General features: G+C 49.2%; 1 protein-coding gene and 1 long non-coding RNA gene across 8 annotated transcripts in view; one reads left to right on the top strand and one right to left on the bottom strand.

Annotated features, from left to right (window-relative positions):
• The window catches only part of CEP72 (centrosomal protein 72), a 31,859-nt gene extending 30,386 nt beyond the window's left edge, over positions 1 to 1,473 (bottom strand). For all 3 annotated transcript variants that reach the window (XM_081825830.1, XM_081825831.1, XM_081825833.1), the window contains exon 1: positions 1,363 to 1,473. In XM_081825830.1, coding sequence (XP_081681956.1) covers positions 1,363 to 1,444 — 82 coding nt within the window. In that variant the 5' untranslated portion in view covers positions 1,445 to 1,473. The remainder of the gene's footprint in view (positions 1 to 1,362) is intronic.
• A 90-nt stretch (positions 1,474 to 1,563) lies between these two features.
• LOC115944118 (uncharacterized) overlaps positions 1,564 to 22,855 on the top strand; it is a 31,961-nt gene continuing 10,669 nt past the window's right edge. Inside the window, exons 1-5 of one of the 5 annotated variants that reach the window (XR_014146816.1) lie at positions 1,564 to 1,742; positions 3,191 to 4,929; positions 5,050 to 5,147; positions 6,793 to 6,883; positions 8,577 to 10,064. This is a non-coding gene — a long non-coding RNA (uncharacterized LOC115944118). Of the gene's footprint in view, positions 1,743 to 3,190; positions 4,930 to 5,011; positions 5,148 to 6,792; positions 6,884 to 8,576; positions 10,065 to 18,974; positions 19,993 to 22,855 lie in introns of those variants that run through there. The other 4 variants (XR_014146818.1, XR_014146815.1, XR_014146817.1 and 1 more) reach the window with 4 other exon arrangements.

Genomic DNA, 22,855 nt, shown 5'->3' with positions numbered 1-22,855 from the left:
TCACAAAGCTCTACCAAGTCTAAAAAAGACAGAAATGACCAATACTGAGAATGGAAGAAGGGTATCTGGACGGACCCCAGGACATGAACGGGCTAATAAGGGAGTACTGTAAACAACTCTGTACACATATATTCAACAACTTATATGCAAAGAATCCATTTTACAAACCCCAACCATAACTCACTCATCCAAAAAGAAATTGACATTAAGAATAGTCTTAGATAAACTAAATTTGTAATTTAAAAGCTTCAAATACAGAACTTTCCAGGCCCATATGGTTTCAGTGAAAATTCCATCAAGGAAGAATCAGCCCCAATTCCACACAACCTCTTCTAGAAAACAGAAGAGGAAACACTTCCCAACTTATTTCAGGGACTCAGCTTTACCCTGATGCCAAAACCAGAGAAAAACAGGACAAAAAGAAAACTAGCGACCAATATCCTCCATGAACAAATTCCCCAGCACAGAAAGAGCAGAGTCCAGAGGAATTGTACAACAGGAGGGCAGGGCCCGCTTTGCCAGGAATGAAGGCTGCTGGGTCAAGATTCTTTTTAAAAAGCCAACCTAGGGGCGCCTGGGCGGCTCAGTCGGTGAAGCGTCTGCCTTCGGCTCAGGTCATGATCCCAGGGTCCTGGGATCGAGCCCCACATCGGGCTCTCTGCTCCGCAGGAAGCTTGCTTCTCCCTCTCCCACTCCCCCTGCTTGTGTTCCCTCTCTCGCTGTGTCTCTCTCTGTCAAATAAATAATCTTAAAAAAGAAAAAGCCAACCTATACCACCTTATTTAGGGGTAAAAGAAAACCATGTGGGTCATCTGGGAGGCTAAGCCAGTTCAGTGCAGGGTTCTCGATTTCTGCTCAGGTCATGATCGCAATTAGGGCACACACCCCCAACGGCTCAGTGAGCACACCCCCTCTCCCTCTGCCTCTCCCCCACTAAAGGTCTCTCAAATAAATAAAAAAATCTTTAAAAAATTTTTTTGTTTAAAGAAAACCATTGACCCACTCGGCCCGCCCCAGCGCCCCACCACGACTAGGAGCCCCCGCCCCCCCTCGCGACCCCGGCCCCACTCCGGGCCCCGCCCCCGCGCCCCCCCACCACTAGGGCCCCTGTCCCCCGCCCCGCTCGGGGCCCCTGCCCGCCCCCCCGCGACCCCGGCCCTACTCAGACCTCCTGCCCCCACGCGGCCCCCCCACCACTCGGGCCCCGGACCCCGCCCCGCGTCCCCCCCCATCCTTTCCCCCCCGCCTTCGACGGTTCGGGAAGAGCGCGGTCAGGATAGCGCGCCTCTGGTCCGACCCCGTCTGTGGACGCCGCGGCGGGAAGCTCGCACCCTCAGCCGACCCGCCGCCACCGCCGCGCACCCAGATCCTGGTGAGGCGCCAGGCCGCTCTTCTCCCGGATCTTCTCCTCACACAGCACCACCCGCGGGCCCGCAGGCGCCATACTTTCAAACGACACGCACCTGCGCCTGCGCCTGCGTAGTGGGGCCGCGGCGGAGCCTCGAGGGGCGGGGCCCGGGGCCGAGGGGCGGGGCCCGGGGGCCGGTGGGCGGGGCGGGTCGAAGCCCGCGCCTGCCTCCGCGAGGACCAGCCCCGCTCAGGCGGTCTCCCGCTCTCGGCGGGAACGGTACCCTCCTCGGGAAAGCCCGGCAGCCCATGGGGTCCCTGCCCCACCCGCGGTCACTCGGAGGCGGCCAGTGACGTCTGGGGTCCGAGCTTGTGGCTCGTCCGGTGACCGAGAGGTTAGTGGCATGTCCGTCCCTCTAGAACCTTTATGGAGCATTGTGAGGAGCACTTGAGATGTGCAGGGTTCAGGGAAGACCCTGTTCCATGTCCGAATGTGCCCCAACCAGCCAGAACCGTGGAGTCACCCCCTGTCTCCCCCATCTCCTGGTGTGTGGGGACGCCCCTGCTACCCCTCACCCCAGATGTGACCAGCCTGTTGGCAAAGTCACCTGGCATGTCGCTGTCTGGGTGGTAGCCTAGGGGGTGTAGGGGCGGAGGTATGGGGGTTTAGGGGAAGCAAGTATGGAGGGGGTGTGTAGGGACAGGAGGCATACATAGTGGGTTAGAGGCAGGAGGTGGCTGATATGGGGGTGCACACAGCATGACGGGGTGCAGGGTACCCCATGTCCGCTAAGCAGTGTGGAGCTTCAAACCTGGCCTCCCTGGGCCCTTGTGCTGCTGAGTCATTTATCGAGACTGGCAGACATGCTTTAAGATTGTCCCTGCTTGTGTTTCCCTTTCTACAGATTCAGGCACGTCCCAGGCCCCACGCCTGGTCACCGCACCAGGTCTGCTGAGTGGAAGTTTGTGCAGGCCAGAGACTTAGAAACTGAACAAATAGCCTGGCTTCAGAAGCAAACAAAGGCAAACAAAAGGCTTCTGTTGGCCCCCACCAGAGGGAGGTAGCTGGTAGGCACAGCCCACCCTGCAAACACCCCCTGCTTCCTCCTGCGCCGGCGGTCACTTGGAGGGGGGGTGGGGAGGGGGACGGGGAAGCTCTGTCCTTGTCCTGTGGGACAGCGCCACACAGAGTCAGTGTTTATGTTGCAATGGAAGTACCAATAAAACCTCAAAAATCGTGTTTTCTGCTTCTTAACGTATTGCATATTCATTGCAGAAAAGATGCAAAATACCGGAGAACAAAGGCTAAATATTCCACCACACTGAGATGACCAATGTTAACATTTTAACATGTTTCCCTCAAGTGTGTTTTCCAAGCCTGTATATATTTTAACGATAATGAGATTGTGCTGACCACTCCCATATACAGATATATATGTAGTTTTTACTCTGTATGAACTCTTTATGTCACTAAATATTCTTCAACATCATTTATTGAACATCATTGTTTTTTTTTCAAAGATTTCATTTATTTATTCATGAGAGACAGAGAGAGAGAGAGGCAGAGGGAGAAGCAGGCTCCCAAGGAGCAGGGAGCCTGATGTGGGACTCGATCCCAGGACCCCGGGATCATGACCTGAGCCGAAGGCAGATGCTTAACCATCTGAGCCACCCAGGCGCCCCGAACATCATTGTTAATGGTCACATTAGATCATGAATTAAGCCCAGGTTTATTTGACCCATCTTCTGGAAACCTTCCACCTGCCTTCACTTGTTCATGGCGATAAATCTGGGGGGTATTATCTTTTTTTTTTTTTGAAGATTTTATTTATTTATTTGACAGAGACAGAGATAGCGAGAGCAGGAACACAAGCAGCGGGAGTGGGAGAGGGAGAGCAGGCTTCCCGCCGAGGAGGGAACCTGATGTGGGACTTGATCCCAGGACCCTGGGATCATGACCTGAGCGGAAGGCAGACGCTTAACGACTGAGCCACCCAGGCGCCCCTGGGGGGTATTATCTTAAGTTCCTTTTGAAGTGCTTCGGAGGAGCCCGGAGTGCTGGAGCCCGGAGCAGCCACCATGCAACCACTGAGCAGGAAGCATGCCGTGAAGGGGAGCAGGGATCAGGGCAGGGCCTCAACCCCTGGCTCAGGTGGCCCCCACCCCCCCACCCCCGACGGGACAGCCTGAAGCTCCATGGCGTCCTCTCCTGGGTCCTGCCACACCTGACTGCATTGGACTGGGTCTTCGACAGGTATGTGAGACCCACTGAGGGAACACACCCCGTCCCAGCTCAGCACCTGCCCATCCAGATGGCCCCAGGGTACTGCCTTTCAACCCTGGGGGTGCCTTTATCCAGCTCCTCATGTGGTCCCAACCACCCAGGGAGCTTAAAACCTGGAGAGGTGCTTGTGGCTAGGGCAGGGGGCTGCATGGAGAAGCTTTGGGGGAACCCAGGTGGCCATGCACTGGACACAGCGGTAGAGGGCCCCCTGTGCACCGAGCTCCCCACTGCATGCAGTCCTCCACAGCTTTCTAGAACATTCCAGAGAAGCTTCCAGACCTCTCAGCCTCAATCCCCAAACTGTTCACAGCAACCGCAGGGTCATTCATCCCTAGAGACGACGCCAGAGAAGGAGACAGAGTAAACTTAGGATGGGCCCATGTCCAGTGGGCTGGGCAACTTGAGGGGTCCTATAGGGTGCTGGTGACCTTAGACGTCTGGACTTTTCCTAAACTATGATGGTCCTTGCCGGGGAAGGGGCGGGGACCTAAGAAGACCTGCAATGTGCTCAAAAGGAAAATAGGGCATTTTCCCATTTTTCCTGAGAGGGGAGCTCACCCCAGCCCTGGGAACCGGAGTGGCTGAGGGGTGCTCACTGTGTGCTCCTGGGGTGTGCTGTAAGCTATTATGGGGTGTCCCCTCTCCATCCTGTGATGTGAGCCAGCGCCACGTAACTTCACTGGCGAGGAAACAGATGGCGTGACCAACTGGGTGCAGTGTGACTGGAAATCAAAGCCAGACTAGAGCACAGACTCAGCACTCACGCTTCTGCACCAGGCCCACCACACGCAGGGGCTCTTGTGGAAGGAAGATGAGCCCACGTGCCAGTCTCTGCCAAGTCCACGACAGCTCCCCCCACGCTCGCACGTGTGCAAATGCATGCTCACAGTCACACACCCTCCCACACACAGCCTTCCCCAGCTGGGCTGGGGAGCCCCCCCAGTGAAGTGGATGCCCCACAAGCACATCTCATTCGAAGACTTTGCAGAGCAGGCCTGCAGGCTCCTATTGTTCCAGGTGCTTGTTTAGGGCCCCGTTAGGACGGAGGGAGGGAGGGGCACGCAGCCCGGTGGGGCAGGGCCCTCCACACCTCCCGCCAGCTCTTCCTCCTGGAGAAGCACCTGGTGGAGGGCCACCGCTGGTGCATCCTCAGCAGTGAACCAAGAGCCCGAGCCCTGGGCAGCTTCCAGCAGAGGGGTGGCACTGCCATCTGCGGGTCGTCGGCACACCCACCAGCCACTACGGTGCCCTCGGTGTGAAATGAGATGGGGCCTGAGGCCCGTCTGCACTGCTTTAAGGTAAACAGTCGTGGTTGTCAAGGGTGGTTTTGGGGGGCTCATGGGAACATCCTAACCTCGTCCCTGGCAAATGTTCACACAGAGAGTGGGGTGGTGCTGTGTCTTCTCCGTCCGCTGCAGTGTAGCCGGCGGTGTGGACGAGGAGGTGGGGGTTCTCCAGGCAGGCTAGCAGGTCAGGCCAGGAGCAAGTCCCACTGTGTGGACTCCGCGTGTCTTTGGTAAGCGCTCGCTGCATGTGATTCTGCCCCTCATTTCTGGGAGGGTGAGATTTCAGAATGGGTGGTGCCAGGCCTCTGCTGGTGGGATCTGCAGCTCTAGGGGACGTCTCCTGGGGGCGCGGGGTCCTGGTCCCTGTGGCAGGAGTCCCCGATGGCACTCAGCCTGGGGACCGCCCCTCGTGGGTTATCAGTACAGTGAGAATCTCCAGACCCTGGGGCCAGGGCACCAGCGTCTGTACGAAAGGTAAAGGAAGCCAGAAGGGGTAAGGGGCCCACCCTGGGGAGCGTGGGGGCAGGGCTTCGTTTCACCCGTGAGTGTGTGAGTGTCGGTGAACACTTTATCTAGTTCAGGTGTCAGATAAGATGCAAGGCCGAAGGAAACCCAGCCAGAACCCCTGAGGCCCGGCGAGCTCAGCATCGCTGGTCAGCAACCAAACCTCTGTCCTGACGCTCGGCTGCAGCTCAGCTCCCACGAGTCTGGGCAGGATTCGTTCCTGTCTGTGTCCAGCTGGAGACCCCTGCTTCCACTCCCCACCCACGGAGCCCAGGGAGCATCCCCCAGCCCAAGCATCTCCGTCCATGGGGTGGGCGCCCCATGTCCCTGAGCCAGCCCTGCACCGGTCAAGGCTGCAGCCGTGGAGAGAGGATAGGGGCCTCCGTTTCCTGCAGTTCCCAACACCTAAAAACCAAGATTTCTCAGGAAGAGGGGCACTTCCAGTTCCTTGGGGAAGTAGGCCTACGTGCAGGGCAGGAGTGTGGGGGCAAAGCAGCGGTCACCCCATAGGGAAGGCCCGCCAACCCCTGAGGCCTCTGAGCCATGACCTTCACCCGGAGGTCAGGGGCCTTACCCCCCATCTGGGACAGCCAGGTCCACTCCCAGCACGCTGCACCCCGTAACCACCATGCCTTTGTCTTGCCGCACCCCAGCATCTTCCAAGTGGGAGCTGCCCCTGTGCCCAGCCCCTGCCTCCCCTCCCACTACCTACTCACCTGCTTAACCGCCAGGAAGACACGCAGGGCCGAGTGAGGGACGGACCTCAGGTGTAACCCTTCCTCCATCAGGTCTGGGGACCTGCAGCCTGCTCCCCGCCCCGAGGCTATAGTGAGCACGGGGCTCAGGGTCCCTTTGGACCAGGCGGAGTGTTGGCCACACAGAGCAGCTCCCCCATCCTGGTCCTTTGCCCAGGAGCTGAGGTCAGCAGGCCCTAACTGCTCCAGAGAGCGGCCCCCCAGCCTGCACTGGCCCCGCAGATCCCTGCATCACCCTGCCCACTGCAGGGCGCAGTTCCCTGTTGGGTTCAGAGCCATCACACGGCAGAGCTTGGCAAGCACAAGGAGAAAGGTCAGATGCTGCCACCTTTTGTGGCTTGTGGATCACGTCCGCTGTGGCGTGGGCAGCATGGAGAACAGGAACACTGGTGTGAGAGACAGGCGTTCTTGCTGAGTAGGGCTGGGGGCAGGGACTGTCTCCCTTGCTGAGCAGCCAGCCAGCCAGCCTGTGAACCAGCAGGTGCCGTGGCAGGCCCACGAGCTTGTGTGGCCAGGGCAAGCTGCTCTCTGAACCCCAGATATCCCCAGCTCTAAAATAATCAGCAGGGTTTTGAGTGGTTCCCTGCCTCTTCAATTTTGCCTATTTCCATCACAGATGACAGAGAGGCTCTCTTCACCTCTTACAGCTTTGGCAGGACCTTTCCGGCTGCCGAGAAGTAAGCATGAGGCTGTGGTGGCATTTTGAGGTAAAGTTTTGATTTTTCTGGAAAAAAGAGTAAATGTGGGTGGCACATGCCATGTTCCCTTCTCCTTGCCTTGAACACAGTTGTGATGCCTGGAGTTGGCAGAAGTTATTTTGGGACAATGAGGGGGGAAAATGGCATTGCAGAGATGTCCAGCCTAGGCTCTAGCCTCCTGGCTAAGGAGAAACCTGGTGCACAGTGACTTGCTGCCGCCCAGTGCATGCCCACCCGGTGCCGCAGAGGACCCGCGTGGGGCGCAGGCTGTGCCTCTGGGAGCACGGAAGTGCGCAGTCAGGAATGCCGCCCGGTGCTCCCTTCCTGCCTGGGGGAGGGACAGGGTCCCAGGGCAGGGCGGAGGGGGTGTGGAGGTGGGCATTGCCAGCAGAGGAGTGGGGAGTGGGAAGACCTCCTGAGTCCCAAGGCTCAGTCAGAGAGGAAGGGCCTGATGGCTGGGCAGTCCCTCCCTCCGCCGGTGGGTCCAGCGCAGGTCGAGCGCAGGTCCAGCCTGGCCACATCCGGGCAGTTTGTGTAGATGATGGAGCAGATGAGGGTGAAGTACAAACAGAAACCTGGAACTTGATTGACTGGTTTCCCAGCTACAAAATGAGTGAGATTCCAACAGCCAGGCCTCCTGCCCTTCCTCATGCGTAGTAATCAATAGTAAAGGTAAACATCAAGGACAAAGCCTACACTTACTGTGATAAGTACTGTTCAGAAAATACAACAGAAGTGCAAGGCCTTGCCTTCAAAAAGCTTACCGTTTACCTCATAGTGTGCACCTGAAAGGGCTATTTGGGGGAAAACTTTGATGGAACTAGAAGTACTCCTCTCTCCCTGCCCCCAACAAAATCCATGTAACATCCCTGGAACCTCAATGCCTTCTATGGCAAATGATGAGATTAATTTAAGGCTCTTGAGAGGAATTTCTCCTGGATTATCCAGGGGGCCCTAAATGCAATCACACAAAAGACAGAAGAGAAGACACACAGAGAGACCCACACCCACACTCTCTGGACCCCACATGATGAGGGAGGCAGAGGTCGGAGGGACGCCTGGAGCCCCAGCAGCTGGGAGAGGCAGCTCCCGGCGCCTTCAGAGGGGCTCAGCCCTGCCAGTGACTTGCCCTCAGACTTCAGGCCCAGAGCGTGAGAGATGTGTGTTGTTTTAAGCCACTCAGTGGGTGCTGATCCTTCACAGCGGCCGCAGGAAACTCAGACACACATTCTAAACTCAGTAGCAAGTCGAAACACAAAACGACCTTAGAAATCACCTGGATCAGCCCCCTCATACGCAGAAAATTGATGTTCACAGACATGAAATATTTACCCAGGTTCCCCAGAGGGCCAGTTGTCTTTACTTTCGAGGACACTGCTCTGCGGGGCTCTTGTCCAGGCGAGTTGCTAAGACGCTTCCCCAGGGTGCTGCATTCCCTTGCACGTCAGGAGAGCCTGGGCAGGATGGGGACACCACACACTCGGACGGGCGTCCCAGGACACGGGGCAGCAGGACCAACCTTGGGACGGGGCAGTGCCATCCTCAGAAGAGGGCCTCATCCACATCGCTGAGAAGCAGGCCCTGTCAGGGGCCAGATTCCACGGTGCTGGGCCACGTCAGGCGGTTGTATGTGTTGTCTTGGTCAGTAGCCACGAGGATCCCATAGGGCAGAAGAGCCCACTCTCCCACACCCATTTTACAGGTGAATGAACCGAGTCTCAAAGCAGCCGTGAACTTGCCAAGATCCACACCCATTTCTGCCTCCAGACCTCAGCTCTTCACTGCTAATGGAGACTACCTCCCAAAGAGACACAAGTCTGCAATGTACAGAGAGACCCCTGGAGGGCAGCAAGGGTCCTGTTGGAGCCGCCTCACTCCAAGGGCGTCCACCTTCCTCAGGACCCCCAGGGAAAAGGCTGAGTCGTCTCCCATGGCTTATACACTGTTTTCTGTACTCATTTAACCTCCAAAAACCAGTTTCAGAACTCAATCCCTGTAAAGATTTTTTCAAAGGTCCCTTTTCAGTCTCAAGAAGCAGGAAGCAATATGCTTTTAAAAACCAATTAGGCACACATTTTTGCTCATTAAATAAATATTTTTACTTTGGACCCGATTGATTTTTCAGACACACAGAACAATGAGGTTGAGTCACCTGTTTGCAGCTCTGTAGCCCCTTTCCTCCCTGGAACTTTGAAGTCCCCGTGAGGCTGCTACACCTGGCCCATGGGTGGGGCCTGGCCCCGTCCCACAGAGACACACCTGAATTCTCACCCATTTATCGGTTGTTTGGAAACTGGCTTGTGATCTGCTAGCACAAGCCTCTTCTTGGAACACCAAGGACAGAACGTGTGCAGCACGACGTGCCCTGCCGGGGAAATGAGTGGACAGGAGCCCCAGGAAAGGTCTGCCCTGGAACCCTTCCTGGCAGTTCCAGCCTGTTCCAGCCAGCCCGGACTCACCTTGCTTCGTGACACCTCTCTTTATTCCATGGCTGCTGGGACCCATAGAAGAGAGGTGAGCGAGGCCAAGACTTCCTTCTGTGGAAGAAGCCTTCGTTCACCCATTCGACAGATGTTTGTTGAGTGCCTCCTTACTCCACGTCCTGTTCTAGGTGCTGGGCATCAGGAATGCTGCAGTATGCCGCAAGGTGGACCTCGCTATGGAAACAAGAGAGGGGAACAGGATGGGAACATGGGTGCTGGGCACGTTGCGGTTTTCAATACGCAGAATAGACTTGATCCAGAAGGCAGTGTTTGTGCAAAGACCCATCCACACCGGGGTTAGCTGTGCACACGGAGGCTCTGCAGAACAGGGTCCAAGCATAGGGAAGAGCTGGGTGAGGTCCTGATGCAGGTGCTCCAGGGTCAGTTGGGTGGCACTTGGGCCAGCCAGACGGGGCTGGTGCATGCAGTCTCTCCCTCACGGACCCGGCCCCTGCTGACCAGCATCAGCACCTCCTGGAACCAAAGCACCAGATGAGAATTCATCCTTATCCTTTCTACCACTGACTTCTTACCTGGAATTATTCTTCTGCTGACCTCCATTAAATCCACTTCCCCACTTAATCTTCTGGTACATTTGGTCTCTCTTCATTTTTGTGTGGACCCACAGGATACCAAACCAATGGTGGGTTTTACACAAGAATGTATTTAATTTAGTTTTCTTAAATAAATGTCACATCAGTTATTTATTTTTTTAAGAATTTTATTTTTTATTTTTTTTAAGATTTTTTATTCATTTATTTGAGAGAGAGAGAATGAGAGACAGAAAGCATGAGAGGGAGGAGGGTCAGAGGGAGAAGCAGACTCCCTGCTGAGCAGGGAGCCCAATGCAGGACTCGATCCTGGGACTCCAGGATCATGATCTGAGCTGAAGGCAGTCACTTAATCAACTGAGCCACCCAGGTGCCCCTCATATAAGTTATTTAAATAGTCAACTGGTAAGTTTAATACCCTTGCATAGAAATAACTGTAGGTATTGGAAGAATAAATAAAGATCTGAGTCGAACCCCAATATGTAAGCAGACAGTTTAGTAGCTCTCAATTTTGCACATTCATCGGTTGATGCATTATCTTTGTTAATATTAATTGGATCCAACTGGTTCACTAATTCTTGAAGTAAAATTGGAACTGGTTCATGGGGTAATTTCTAACCTACACTGAAGGGTGTGTGTCATTAAATTCAGTTAGCACATCAGAAGACCATGCCAGAAAACAGATGAAACCACAGTCTAATATTTCAAAAGGAGCCAAAAAGAAACAAAATGGTAGAAGCTATGAAAGAACAACACAGTTTAGAATCAGAACAATGAGAAGGGAAGGCATGCAGAAGATGAATATTTGGGAAGTCAGATGACTGAACTCAGGAAAGAATTTAAAATATTCTTCCACTTTAGAGAACCTGACAAGGAAGAAGCACAAACAGGAGAAGTCACAGCAGATGCTTCCTTTGGAGACATGATTGAAAATGTGGGGAAGGCGGTGGTAGAACAGTGGGGCAAGCAGGACCTCGCACACACCTGACCCTGTGCACACCTGACCCCATGCACACCCGACCTCCTGCACACCCGACCTTGCGCACACCCGTCCCTGATGGAGCCGCCACACATCAGGGCCAGCAGGACCTCGCGCACACCCAACCCTGGCAGAGCCGCGGCAGCTCGACCAGCGAGCCAAAGCACAAAGTGCACTTCCAGAAGACTCTCCTGGAGAAGAGACTTCACTTGAAGGTCCACATTGAAAGAGGACATCAAGCACTGGAAACACAACCCAGAGTGACTGGCACTGAGGCATTTAACAAAACTGGTGAACTTTACAGAAAAAGAGAAGTGATTGGGTCATAAGACAAAAAGACCAAGTCACTTTTAAAGGAAATAAAATCAGAGTATCCTCTTTTTTTTGCCAGAAGATAGTGGAGTGACATATTTAAGATAATCAAGGAAAGAGCATTATAGGCCAGGGACTTTCTATCCCGCCAAACTGAACTAAGGTGTTAACAGAAGGGCTGCAGGTCCACACCAAACCCCTCAGAACTCAGGGACTCCCTGCAGGTGGTCAGCCAATGTTGCCGTAAGGGCAAGATGTAACTATCTTAAGCTCTATGGGTCAAGAGGCACATTGAAGATATTATAAAATGCTTACTTAACCATTTAAAATATAAAAACTGGGGACACCTGGGTGGCTCAGTTGGTTAAGTGTCTGCCTTTGGCTCAGGTCATGATCCCGGGGTCCTGGGATCGAGCCCCTCATCAGGCTCCCTGCTCAGCGAGGAGTCTGCTTCTCTCCCTCTGTCCCTCCCCCCACTTGTGTTCTCTTTCACTCTGTCAAAAATAAATGAATAAAATCTTAAAAAAAAATATAGGATGAGCTGTTAGTTGCCAATATTAGCAACATTTCTGAAACTTTTAAGTTATACTCTTTCCTTTTTACATACATATCATAAAGTTTACTTTTTTCCTAATAAAAAGAAACGATCAGGACACAAAACAGTTTCATCACTCCAGAAACTTCCTTCGGGCTTCCCTTGTGGGGTCAAACCCGTCTGCCACCCCAAACTCCTCTGTCTCTAAAGTTCTGCCTTTCGTGAAATGTCACATACAACGAACCTTTCTGGACTGGCCCCTTTCGCTCAGCGGGTGTGCAGTGTCTTTGGCTTCATCCAAGTTTTTACCCGTATGGATAGTTAGTTCCTTTTGTTACTCAGTAGTATCCCATTGTGTGGATGTGTAGCTTTGTCCGTTCACCTGTTGAGAGATATTCAGTTGTTTCCATTTTTGGGTGATTATAAATAAAGCTGTTATAAATAGTTGCATATAGATTTTCCTTGAGATAAGTTTTCATTTCTCTAGGGTAAATGTCTAGGGACTGGATTGCTGAATCATATGGTAAGTGAATGTTTACCTTTCAAAGAAACCCACTTTTCCCAAGTAGCTGTACCATCTTTCTGTTCCCACAACAATGGAAGAGAGTTCCAGATGCTCAGCACTCTCACCTGAGCTTGATATTGTCCAGCGTTTCCTTTTCTTCCCTCCCTTTCTTTTCTTTTTCCTGTTGTGCTATTCTGATGGACACAGAGAGAAACCACATTGTGTTGTTCATTTACATTGCCCTTGACTAACAATGTTGTGCAACTTTGTGTGTGATTATTTGCCGTCCAAAATTCTCTAGTGAGGTATCTGTTCAAATCTTTTGCTTTTGTTTATTAGGTGTTTGGGAGTTCTTTATATATTCCAGATACAAATCCTTTGTCAGATGCTGGCTCACAGATATTTCCCTTTAGCCTGTATCTTGTCTTTTCACCCTCTTAATAGTGTATTTTGCAAAGCAAAAGGTTTGATTCTCATGAAGTCCAATATATCCATTTTCTCTTTGATGATGTGTGCTTTTGGTGTCATGTCTAAGAATTCAATTTCTAACCCAAAGTAAAAAATGTTTTCTCCTAAAACCTTTATAGTTTTATATTTTGCATTTAGATTCGTGATCCATTTTGAGTTAATTTTTCTTGATCAGTGCAAATGTGTGTATCAATGTTTATCTTCTTACATGTGGATGTCCAGTTGTTTCAACACCATTTGTTGAAAAGACGATCCCTCCTCCACTGAATTCCCTTTGCATCCACTGTAAAAAACAATGGGCCATATTTGTGTGGGTCTGTTTCTTGAACCTCTATTTCTTCCCAGTGATTTATGTGTCTGTCTTTTTGTCAATACCACACTGTCTTTATTACCTTCACAGTAAGTCTTAAAATCAGATAATGTGAGTCTTCCAAACTTGCTCTTCTTTTTCAAAATGATTTAGATCTAGTCCTTTGTCTTTCCATATAAGTTTTAGGACATGCTCCTTTTTATCTATTAAAAAACCCTTTCTGTGATTTTTATTGGAATTGCATTATACCTATAGATCAATTTGGGGGATAATTGACCTTTTTACTGTGTTAAGTCTTCCAATCAATGAGCATGTTATAGCTCTTCATTTGTTTAAGTCTTTGTTGATTGCTTTCATCAGCATATTGTATTTTCAGCATAAAGATCCTGTTCATGTTTTGTTAAGTGTATATGTATTTCATTTTCTGTGGAGCGGTTGTGGATGGCACTGAGTTGTAAATCTTGGTCTCCACATGCCCACTGTTAGTGTACAAAAGTGTGATTTCCGAGTGTTGATCTTGTATTCTGTGACCTTGCTGAATTTGTTTACTAGCTCTGGGTGTCTTGTTTTGTTTTGTAAATTCCTTGGGTTTTCTACCCAAACAGTTGTAACATTTGCAAATAGAGATGGTCTTATTCCTTCCTTCCCCATCTGTATGCCTTTATGTCTTATCTTGCTTTTGCACACTAGCTAGGACTTCCAGCATGATGTTAGAAAGGAGTGGGAAGGGCGCCTGGGTGGCTCAGTTGGTTAAGCAACTGCCTTCGGCTCAGGTCATGATCCTGGAGTCCCAGGATCGAGTCCCACATTGGGCTCCCTGCTCAGTGGGGAGTCTGCTTCTCCCTCTGACCCTTCCCCCTCTCATGTGCTCTCTCTCTCTTTCTCTCAAATAAATAAACTCTTAAAAAAAAAAAAAGGAGTGGGAAAAGCAGAGTCCTCTTCTTATTCCAGATCTTAGGGAGGAAATGTTCAGTTCTTTGCCATTAAGTATGATGATTAAAGACCTAGCTATATAGGTCTTTGAATAGATGTCCTTTATCAAACTAAGGAAGTTCCCTTCTTCTGGTTTGCTGAGAGTTCTTGTCAGGAATGAATCTTGAATTTTGTCACTTTTTTTGTATTATTTGAAATGATCATGGAGTTTTTCCTCTTTCATATATTAATATGGTGGATTGAGTTGACTGAATTTCAAATGTTTAACCAGCTTTGCACCCCACTTCGTCACGATGCATTATTGCTTGTATGCATTGTTTACTTGATTTGCTAGTATATTGTTGAGTGTTTTTGCATCTGGGTTTGTGAGGGATATTTGTATGTTGTTTTATTTTTTATGTTGTTAGGTGCCTGGTTTTGCTGTCAGGGTAAAGCTGCATCATGATGTCAGTTGGGAAGCATTTCTCCTCCTCTATTTTCTGAAAAAGATTGTGTAGCATTGGTAGTATTTCTTCTTTAAATATTCACAAAATTCACCAAGGAAGCTGTCTTATCTGGAATTCTCATTCTCAGGATTTTCACCATGAAGCCAATTACTTTAAGACAACAAGGATTGTTCAGGTTCTCTGTTTCTTCTTGGATGAATTTTGGTAGCTTGTGGCTTTCAAATAATTGGTCTGTTTCATCTAAGTTGTCGAGTGCATGCGCACAGAGCGGTCTGTAACATCTCCTACTGTCTTTTTAGTGTCTGTGGGGACAGTCATGATGTCTCCTTCCTCCATTACCAGAATTGGTCACTTAACCTTCTCTCTCTCTCATCAGTCTGGTTAAAGGTCTATCAATTTTATTGGTCTTTTCAAAAACAGTTTTTAGTTTCACGGATTTTTTTCTTTATGGTCTTTCTGGTTTTAATTCCATGGATTTCTCTTATGTTTATTATTTCTTTCCTTCTGCTTGCTCTCAGTTTACATTGCTCTTCTTTTTCTAATTTCTTAAGGTGGAAGCTTAGATTGTTGATCTCTAACTTTCCTCTGTTTCAAATATAAGCATTTATTTCTTCTTTCTAATTAAATGCTAACATAATATGTTTTCCTCTGAACACTACTAAGTTTTGATATGTTGTATTTCTATTTTCATTCAGTTTAAATAGTTTCTAATTTTTCCAAGATATCATCCAGGATGTGTGGGTTATCTAGATGTGTCCTGCTTAGTTTCCACATATTTGGGAATATTTTTGTTATTGTTTTCTAGTTTAATTCCATTGTGAGTTTTTTGTTTTTGTTTTAAGTTTGTTAAGGTGTGTTTTATGACCCAAGGTCTGGTCTGCCTCAGTGAGTGCCCATTAGTGCTCAAGAAGGACGTGCACTTTGATATGGTTCAGTATAGCGTTCTACAAATGTCAGCTGGGCCCTCTTTGCTCCTGGTATTGTCAGTCCTTCCACGGCCTTACTTGTTTTCTGTCAACCTTCTTATCAGTTACTGAGAAAGGTCTTGTTAGTCCTGAATTGTGTCTCCCTACCGCCCCCCCGAATTTATATGTTGAAATCCGAGCCTCCAGTGTGGCTGTATTGAGAGATGGGCCTCCGAGGAGGTAATTAAGGTTAAAATAGGTCAGGAGGTAGGGTCCTAACATGATGGACTGATGTGTTTATAACTGAAGGAACAGACATCAGATACCTCTCTGCATCCCTATATCTCCACGCAAGCCCAGAGGAAAGGCCCCTGAGAGGACACAGTGAGAAGGAGGCTGACTGCAAGCCAAGGACGGCACTCTTACCTTGACCTCAGACTTCCAGCCTCCAGGACCGTGAGAGAGAAACCATCGTGCGAGCCTCCTGGCCTGTGGTCTCTGGTGCAGCTGCCTGAGTGGACAAGTTGGGGCAGGGTCTTGCCTGCTTCCCCTTCCCAGCCTATCAGCCTGTTTCCTGTATTTTACTGCTCTGTTAGTAGGGCATACCAGTTTAGGGCCACTGTGTCTTGGTGAACTGACTGCATTATCATTAGGTGATGTTTCTCCTTATTGCTCTAAAGTCCACTTTGTAACTTCAGTTTTTTAAATGGCTGCTTGCTTGGCATATCTTTTTTTATTCTTTTATTTTTCATCTACCTATATTTTTATATTTTTTGTAGATGCATGTAGGTAGGCTATGTTGCTTTTATCCAGTCTAACAATTTCTGTTTTAATTGGTATGCTTAGATGATTTACACCTATCTTAATTATTGATACATTTGAATTTAGATCTACCACTTATGCGTTCCATTGTATGTTCTCTATTTATATCCTTTGTTTTTCTCCTTTTCTTCCCTTTCTTGCCTTCTTTTGCATTACTAGAATATTTTTTAGTATTTTGTTTTGATTTAGCTATTTTTTTTTGTTTTACTCTATGTCTTTGCAGAGCTTCTTTAGTGGTTACTCTAGCAATTACAATATAGATATTAACTTCTCACTCCACTATTCAATCTACTTAGAATTAATATTTTACCACCTCAAGTGGGATGTTAGACCCCATCACCACAGGAAGAAATAGAAAATCTGAACAGACTGATAACCAGCAAAGACATTAAATCAGTAATAAAAAATCTCCCAACAAACAAAAATCCAGGACCAGATGGTCTCAGAGGTGAATTGTACCAGACATTTTAAGAAGAGTTCATACCTATTTTTCTCAAACTATTCCCAAAAATAGAAGAGGAAGGAAAGCTTCCAAATCCATTCTGTGAGGCCAGCATTACCCTGATACCAAAATCAGATAAAGATACCACTAAAAAAGAGAACTGCAGGCCAATATCCCTGATGAACATGGATGCAAAAATTCTCAACAAAGTACTAGCAAACTGAATCCAACAATACATCAAAAAATTAACTTATCATGATCAAGTGGGATTTATTTATGGGATGCAAGGGTGGTTCAATATTCACAAATCAATCGATGTGCTACATCACATCAAGAGAAAAGATAAAAATCATATGATCCTTTTAGTAGATGTAGAAAAAGCATTTGACAAAGTACAACATCCAGTCATGATAAAAAAACCCTCAAAAAAGTAGGTTTAGAGGGAACATACCTCAACATAATAAAGGCCATCTTTGAAAAACCCACAGCAAACATCATCCTCAATGGAGAAAAACTGAGAGCTTTTCCCCTAAAGTCAGGAACAAGACAGGGATGTGCAGTCTCACCACTGTTATTCAACATAGTACTGGAAGTCCTAGCCACAGCAATCAGACAAGAAAAATGAATAAAAGACACCCAAATTGGTGAGGAAGAAGTAAAACTGTCACTATTTTCAGATGACATGAAGCCTCATCACCACATGGATCCCTCTAAATTTACTCTTCATGTGTGGTCGCTGTGTGTATTACACCCATATGCATTGAAAACCCTACTAACGTTAGAACAGCCATCAGAGCCGCGAAAATCAGCAGGCGTGAAGAGGAGAAATAGCCCACTGCACTCATGCAGAGATCTACTGCTTCTCTTGTTCTTCCTCCTGGACGTTTGACTTTCCCTCCGGCACCATCTCTTTCTGCCTAAAGGGCCCCTCCTACGTCCTTCAGAGCAAGCATGTTGCAACACGTGCTAAGAGTGCTTCTCCTCCTGAGAGTGTCTGTCTTTCCCTAATTCCTGAAGGATGCTCCTGCTGGACATACAACTCTGACTTGGTGGCTCTTCTGGTTTCATGTTTTAAACATGTTCTTCCATATGTTCTAGTCTCCATGCTGTCTGATGAGAAATCCACCTTGTTTGAATTATCGTTCCCCATGGGGATGTGTCATTTAATTAATTAAATTAAGTAATTTAAATAAACTCTCTTCTCTCACAAACGTTCTATTGAACCCCTGCCACCTGTCACCTCCTGGACACGGCGGGAAGCAGAGCTCCGTCCAGGCTGAGGCAGACATGCAATAGATGCTTGGAAATCTCTCCTGCTTCTGGATAGGCTTCCTTTATTGATTATTGCAAACGTTTTGCTCATATGCTAAGATCGCCACTGCTCTTCTCTTACCTTCACTGTGGGACAAAAACCTCCTCTACAGTTTGTGGAAAATACTGAGACCATGATTCTTCATTCATTCTTTAAGACAGCATTTATCTTCCCAAGAAATTTTTCAGTTTCTCCTTACAGACAAAGGTTGTGCTTTTTTCTTGGAAACTATGCAGGTCAGACATGAATTGGAGACACACATTCTGATCCCAGCCCTATCGCCATCATTGTGTCTTTATATCTGGACAAGCTTCTGCCCCTCTCTGGAAGGCCAGTTCCTTGTGAGGCAAAAGATGGAAATTAAACAGGGTAATTATTAAGGTCTTGCTTAGATAGATGACTTGCCCAGTATATGACTTCTTGCTACAACCTAAGAAACATAGCAGGCGGCAGGTAAATGTTTATTGACAGTGAAGAAAATTCACCTCACTGTGCCTCCTTTGCTGGTGGCAGCCTCCTGATGGCCCCACATGGTCCCACTCCTGGTTTCTTGCCCCATGTGGCTGCGTTTTCATCACACGGGTCCGACTGTGTGGCCAGCAGCCGTGAAGGGGTGTCACCTCTGAGCAGGGCTGATGAGACAATGTTTCCACCCCCGGTGCCCTCTCTCGGACTCTGGGAGATGCTCCAGTGGCATCTGGAAAGGAGCTGGTGCCTCCTGTCAAATTCAAGCAAGTGAGCTTGGAAGTGGACCTCCCAGCCCCTGGCGGAGATGAGGTCACAGTTGCAACCAAGAGCTGGGTGGCCACCCCACAGGAGCCCTGAGCATCCAGACCACCCAGCTGGACTGCCCCCATTCTCAACCACAGACACTGTGAGATGTTTGCTGTTTCAGGCTGCTAGGTTTTAGGCTGACTGGTTATGCAGCAACAGACTAGCACTACTCTTCTGGGCAGGATGATGTGGGTGGAGCTGAGACAGTGGTTTGAGTTCTGTGAACAGTAGCTCTTGTCCTCTCTCGGGTGTGAGCGATGACTTAGGAGTTGTCTTTCTTCAGAACAAAAACACTGTTCCTAACTGCATTATTCATGACTCAGCAAAGCAATGGCATGACTGCATGACGAGGATGTAAGACCCCGGCATCTCAAGGAGGGGCACAGAGAGTAAAATCCTGCTGAGCCTGACGTTTCTGAAGATGCTTCCCGAAGGCTTGGACCAGACACCATGGAACCATACTCTCTCCTCCTGAAGGTGGAAATCTTCACACTGGTGAATCACAAGATAAACCCCAGCATGTTGACTGCTGTGGGGAGGTGGACGCCAAGACCAGCGCATTCCCTCGGCGTTCCGACCAGGAGGGATGTGGGTCCCTGCTGTTCCCATGGGCATTGGCTGCAGAGTGAGTCACAGGTTGCTCAGCCCAGCTCCCCCTGGGCAAGTTGCGGGTGATGTTTTGTGCACTGGGGTGGGGGTAGGGGGGGCCTGGAATGGGTGTGGTGTCTCACTTTCACTGCAGGGTATGGCTGAAAGTATCATTATTATTTTTAAATCGACTCTCTACAAACATTTTGCAGCATTTCTGAAGTAAATAGGTCACAGAGCAGCAGTACAATAAGGATGACAGTGGGGGTCCTGCAGGACAAGAGGCAGGTGGGGAGGGCTCTGTGGTCAGTGGAGTTTGGGAAACAAGGCTCCTTCTGGAAAGATGCACCGCACACACCCAGGGAGCTCTGCAGCAGAGACTTGCCTCACCCTGCTCAATCCACACATAGCTAATGCCCAAGACCACTCACTCCAGAGAAGAAATAATTGAGAACAGTTACTATGTGGAATGGTTGCCATGGAAATGATTCTGTGCCCATGTTTTTCCTGACATCTAACTAAGGTAGAGAGAGAAGCTTGAAATAGTTTCCCTTGGTGGTAAAAAAATAAAAGCAGAGATAGGAAAGTCTTCTTCCCCAACAGGAAGAAGAGTCTGGGTTTCAGGCAGCTGACGAGGGGTCATCTCAACTTTGTCATTTTCTTTCAGCTTTTACTCTTGGAGAGCAGAGGACATCAAGGCTTGTTGGGACCTCAGGTTATGCAGAAGGTTTCAGCTCCCAGTTACCATCCTGGGTGAGTTGCAGGGTCCAAGGCTTTGGGGTAGAGGCAGACCCGCTGGTCAGCTCTGGTGGCACCCTCAGGGAGGACGGCTTCGGTGTCCCACACCACAGCTGGGCTGTCTGCCTCGCAGTAGCGTGTCTCATGTGACTTTGTACTTTGTGGAGTTTTGTGAGGAGTAATTGAGCTAACACGTGTCCAGCTCTTGAAACAGTGCCTAGCAATATGTTAGCTATCGTGTGTATTTCTTTAAACTTTTCTCCAATTTACCTCCTTTCCAAAAATGATAATTAAGCACACACACACTAGAATTGAGACAACATAGAGGTTAGCACAGCCTCGTGCCAGGGTGCAAGCATGGCTATGCATATCCCACATTCATGTCCATGGGATGACGTGCACCTCCAGGGCATAAGCAAGGTGTGCCCTTGGTTCCCCCCAGAAATCACACCTTCCTTCTTTACCTATTCACTGTGCAACTGACCGGAGCAGCTGGTGGTCACCACACACCAAACAACAGCACCGTGAACCTGAGGACGATCTCCAGAAAGCACGTTAAAGAAGGAAAGGAAAAGGTATCAGAGCAGGTCTGTCCCAGACAGGAACAGACTTGCAAGCAGGACAAAGTCGCCCACACACACACACGTGTATCTGTGTGTGCAGGTGTTTGTGCAATTGTGCTTTGAGAATAGAAAATGTCTGATATTTAACATAGAATACCCAAATACAAACTCTGAAACGCGCTTGCAGACACCGCCCACCACACCCAAGGCCTCCCTGTGTCACATGCAGCCATCCTACTTTCTGTTAGGGCCAGAATTCCTGAGCACCTGTGTCTGGGCCCTGGACAGATGTGGAGCGCCCTGTGTCTGTGGGCGCGTGCGGGACTGAACTGTGCTCAGCGCCGCGGTGATGGAGGGTTTCCTGCCATAGCGCTCTGATACCTTGCAGAGCGCAGTGCCGTGTCCCTGAAGGTTTTCTGTGTGATGACACGCCTGGAGACTCATGTGAGTCATGCTCCCACGAAAACATAGCAATTTTAGGGGCTGACAAAACAATGAGTCCACAAGAGGCATTTTCTAGGAGGTAGTGGGGGAGCCCTAACACCAGGACTTGAGCCTGGCTGCACCCCAACTCTGATCATGGGCAAATTACCCAAACATATAATGTCCACACACCGTGTAAGCCCACTCTCTAAAGACCTGAGGGTACGTGAGATCATCACCGGCCTGTTTGCTGTAAGATAACGCTTCCTCCCCTTCTTGAGCTGGCGTTCCTCCTCAGAATGGCGGGCGGAGCCCACCCCATGTTTCACCACCTCGTCTGGGTGATGCCCTAGCACCTTCATGGGCCTGGGTCTCTACAGAAACAGCATCCCTGCCATCACTGGGCAGCAAACGCTCCCACACAGACCTGGGAAAATACCTTAGTCATCAGAGAATTATAAGATTGAAAGAGAAATCTGAGAGGAGATGAAGGTGAAAGGAAAATACTAGAAAGAACCAGGGGATAAGCCTGAGGGTGAAAAGTGGCCGAGGGGTGGGCGGGCTGGCGGTGGCCAGGAAGTGGGGAGTGTCAGGTTCTCTCCCGTGGGGGGTCTCCCCACTCTTTACCCCCGGGGGGGAAATTGGGAACTGTGAGATTGAGTCCAATGGTTAAGACAGATGTCACTTCCTGGAATGACGCTCTTCCAAGATGACCTGGAGAAGCGGATAGAGTTCTGTGCAATCCCCTCAGGCCCTCGCCACCACTGAGCAGCACCACCAAGGACGACCTTTCTGTCCAGGTCACGCCCCTGAACCCTGGAAGGGGCAGTGTGCCTGGAACACTTTCTAAAATAAACAAGTTTAGGGGCGCCTGGGTGGCTCAGTTGGTTAAGCGACTGCCTTCGGCTCAGGTCATGATCCTGGAGTCCCGGGATCGAGTCCCGCATCGGGCTCCCTGCTCGGCAGGGAGTCTGCTTCTCCCTCTGATCCTCCCCCATCTCATGCTCTCTCTCTGTGTCTCATTCTCTCTCTCAAATAAATAAATAAAATCTTTAAAAAAAAAAAAAAAAGAACCTATTCTTAAAAAAAAATAAATAAATAAAATAAAATAAACAAGTTTAATTATGAAAGCTTTTAACATACACAAAGGTAGAGAAAAGAGTATCACAGATACCCACACACTTAACACCTTAATTTAACAATTTAACATTTTGTTATTTTTGCTTCATTTACTATTTTGGTCAAAGGATTTTAGTCAACTGACAGAGATCTTGGCATTTTACCCCTCAGTACTTCAACAGGCATTTCTAAAGAATTAAGCCAGTTTCCTGTGGAACCCAGCACCGCGGTCACCCTCCACCACAGAGCTCCCCGTGGAACCCAGCACCGTGGTCATACTCAACCAAATAAATACAATCCCTCAGGTCATCCAGCATCTAGTCCATGTCCACATCTGCCAGTTGTCCCAGGAACTATTATCTACTATCCAATCAAGGCGTGGCTTCTACTATCCGGCATGTAGTGCATTTGCCATTTGTGGAGATGGTGGTTCATTTACTTTTATCCAGAGAAACACAAGAAGAAAATAAGAGCAGACCATGATCTCCCTGTCCAGAAACTGCTATTTTTATTTTTGGAAAGTAATAAAAGTGATCAGTGTGTTAGATGAGGAGATCAAACCACGGAGGAGTGACATGACACTCTTTGGCGCGCACCAGCCCTCTTGCAAGGCCAGCCCCACAGAGCAGATCTTGTCATCCGCCCTCCAGAATGCATGTGTGCAAGACTCACACATCTGTGTGTGTGTTTTCTCCTCCTTCCGCACCAAACAGCACCACACTTACCTCTGCAACTGGCTTTCCTCGCAAACCAAAGTGGCAGAGGAAGCAGTC

Source organism: Leptonychotes weddellii, chromosome 7, assembly GCF_054177405.1.
Source record: "Leptonychotes weddellii isolate Sample4059 chromosome 7, ASM5417740v2, whole genome shotgun sequence".
Classification (NCBI taxonomy): Eukaryota; Metazoa; Chordata; class Mammalia; order Carnivora; family Phocidae; genus Leptonychotes; species Leptonychotes weddellii.
Note: the sequence above shows the minus strand (reverse complement) of the source record. Positions and strands in the feature narration are given on the sequence as shown.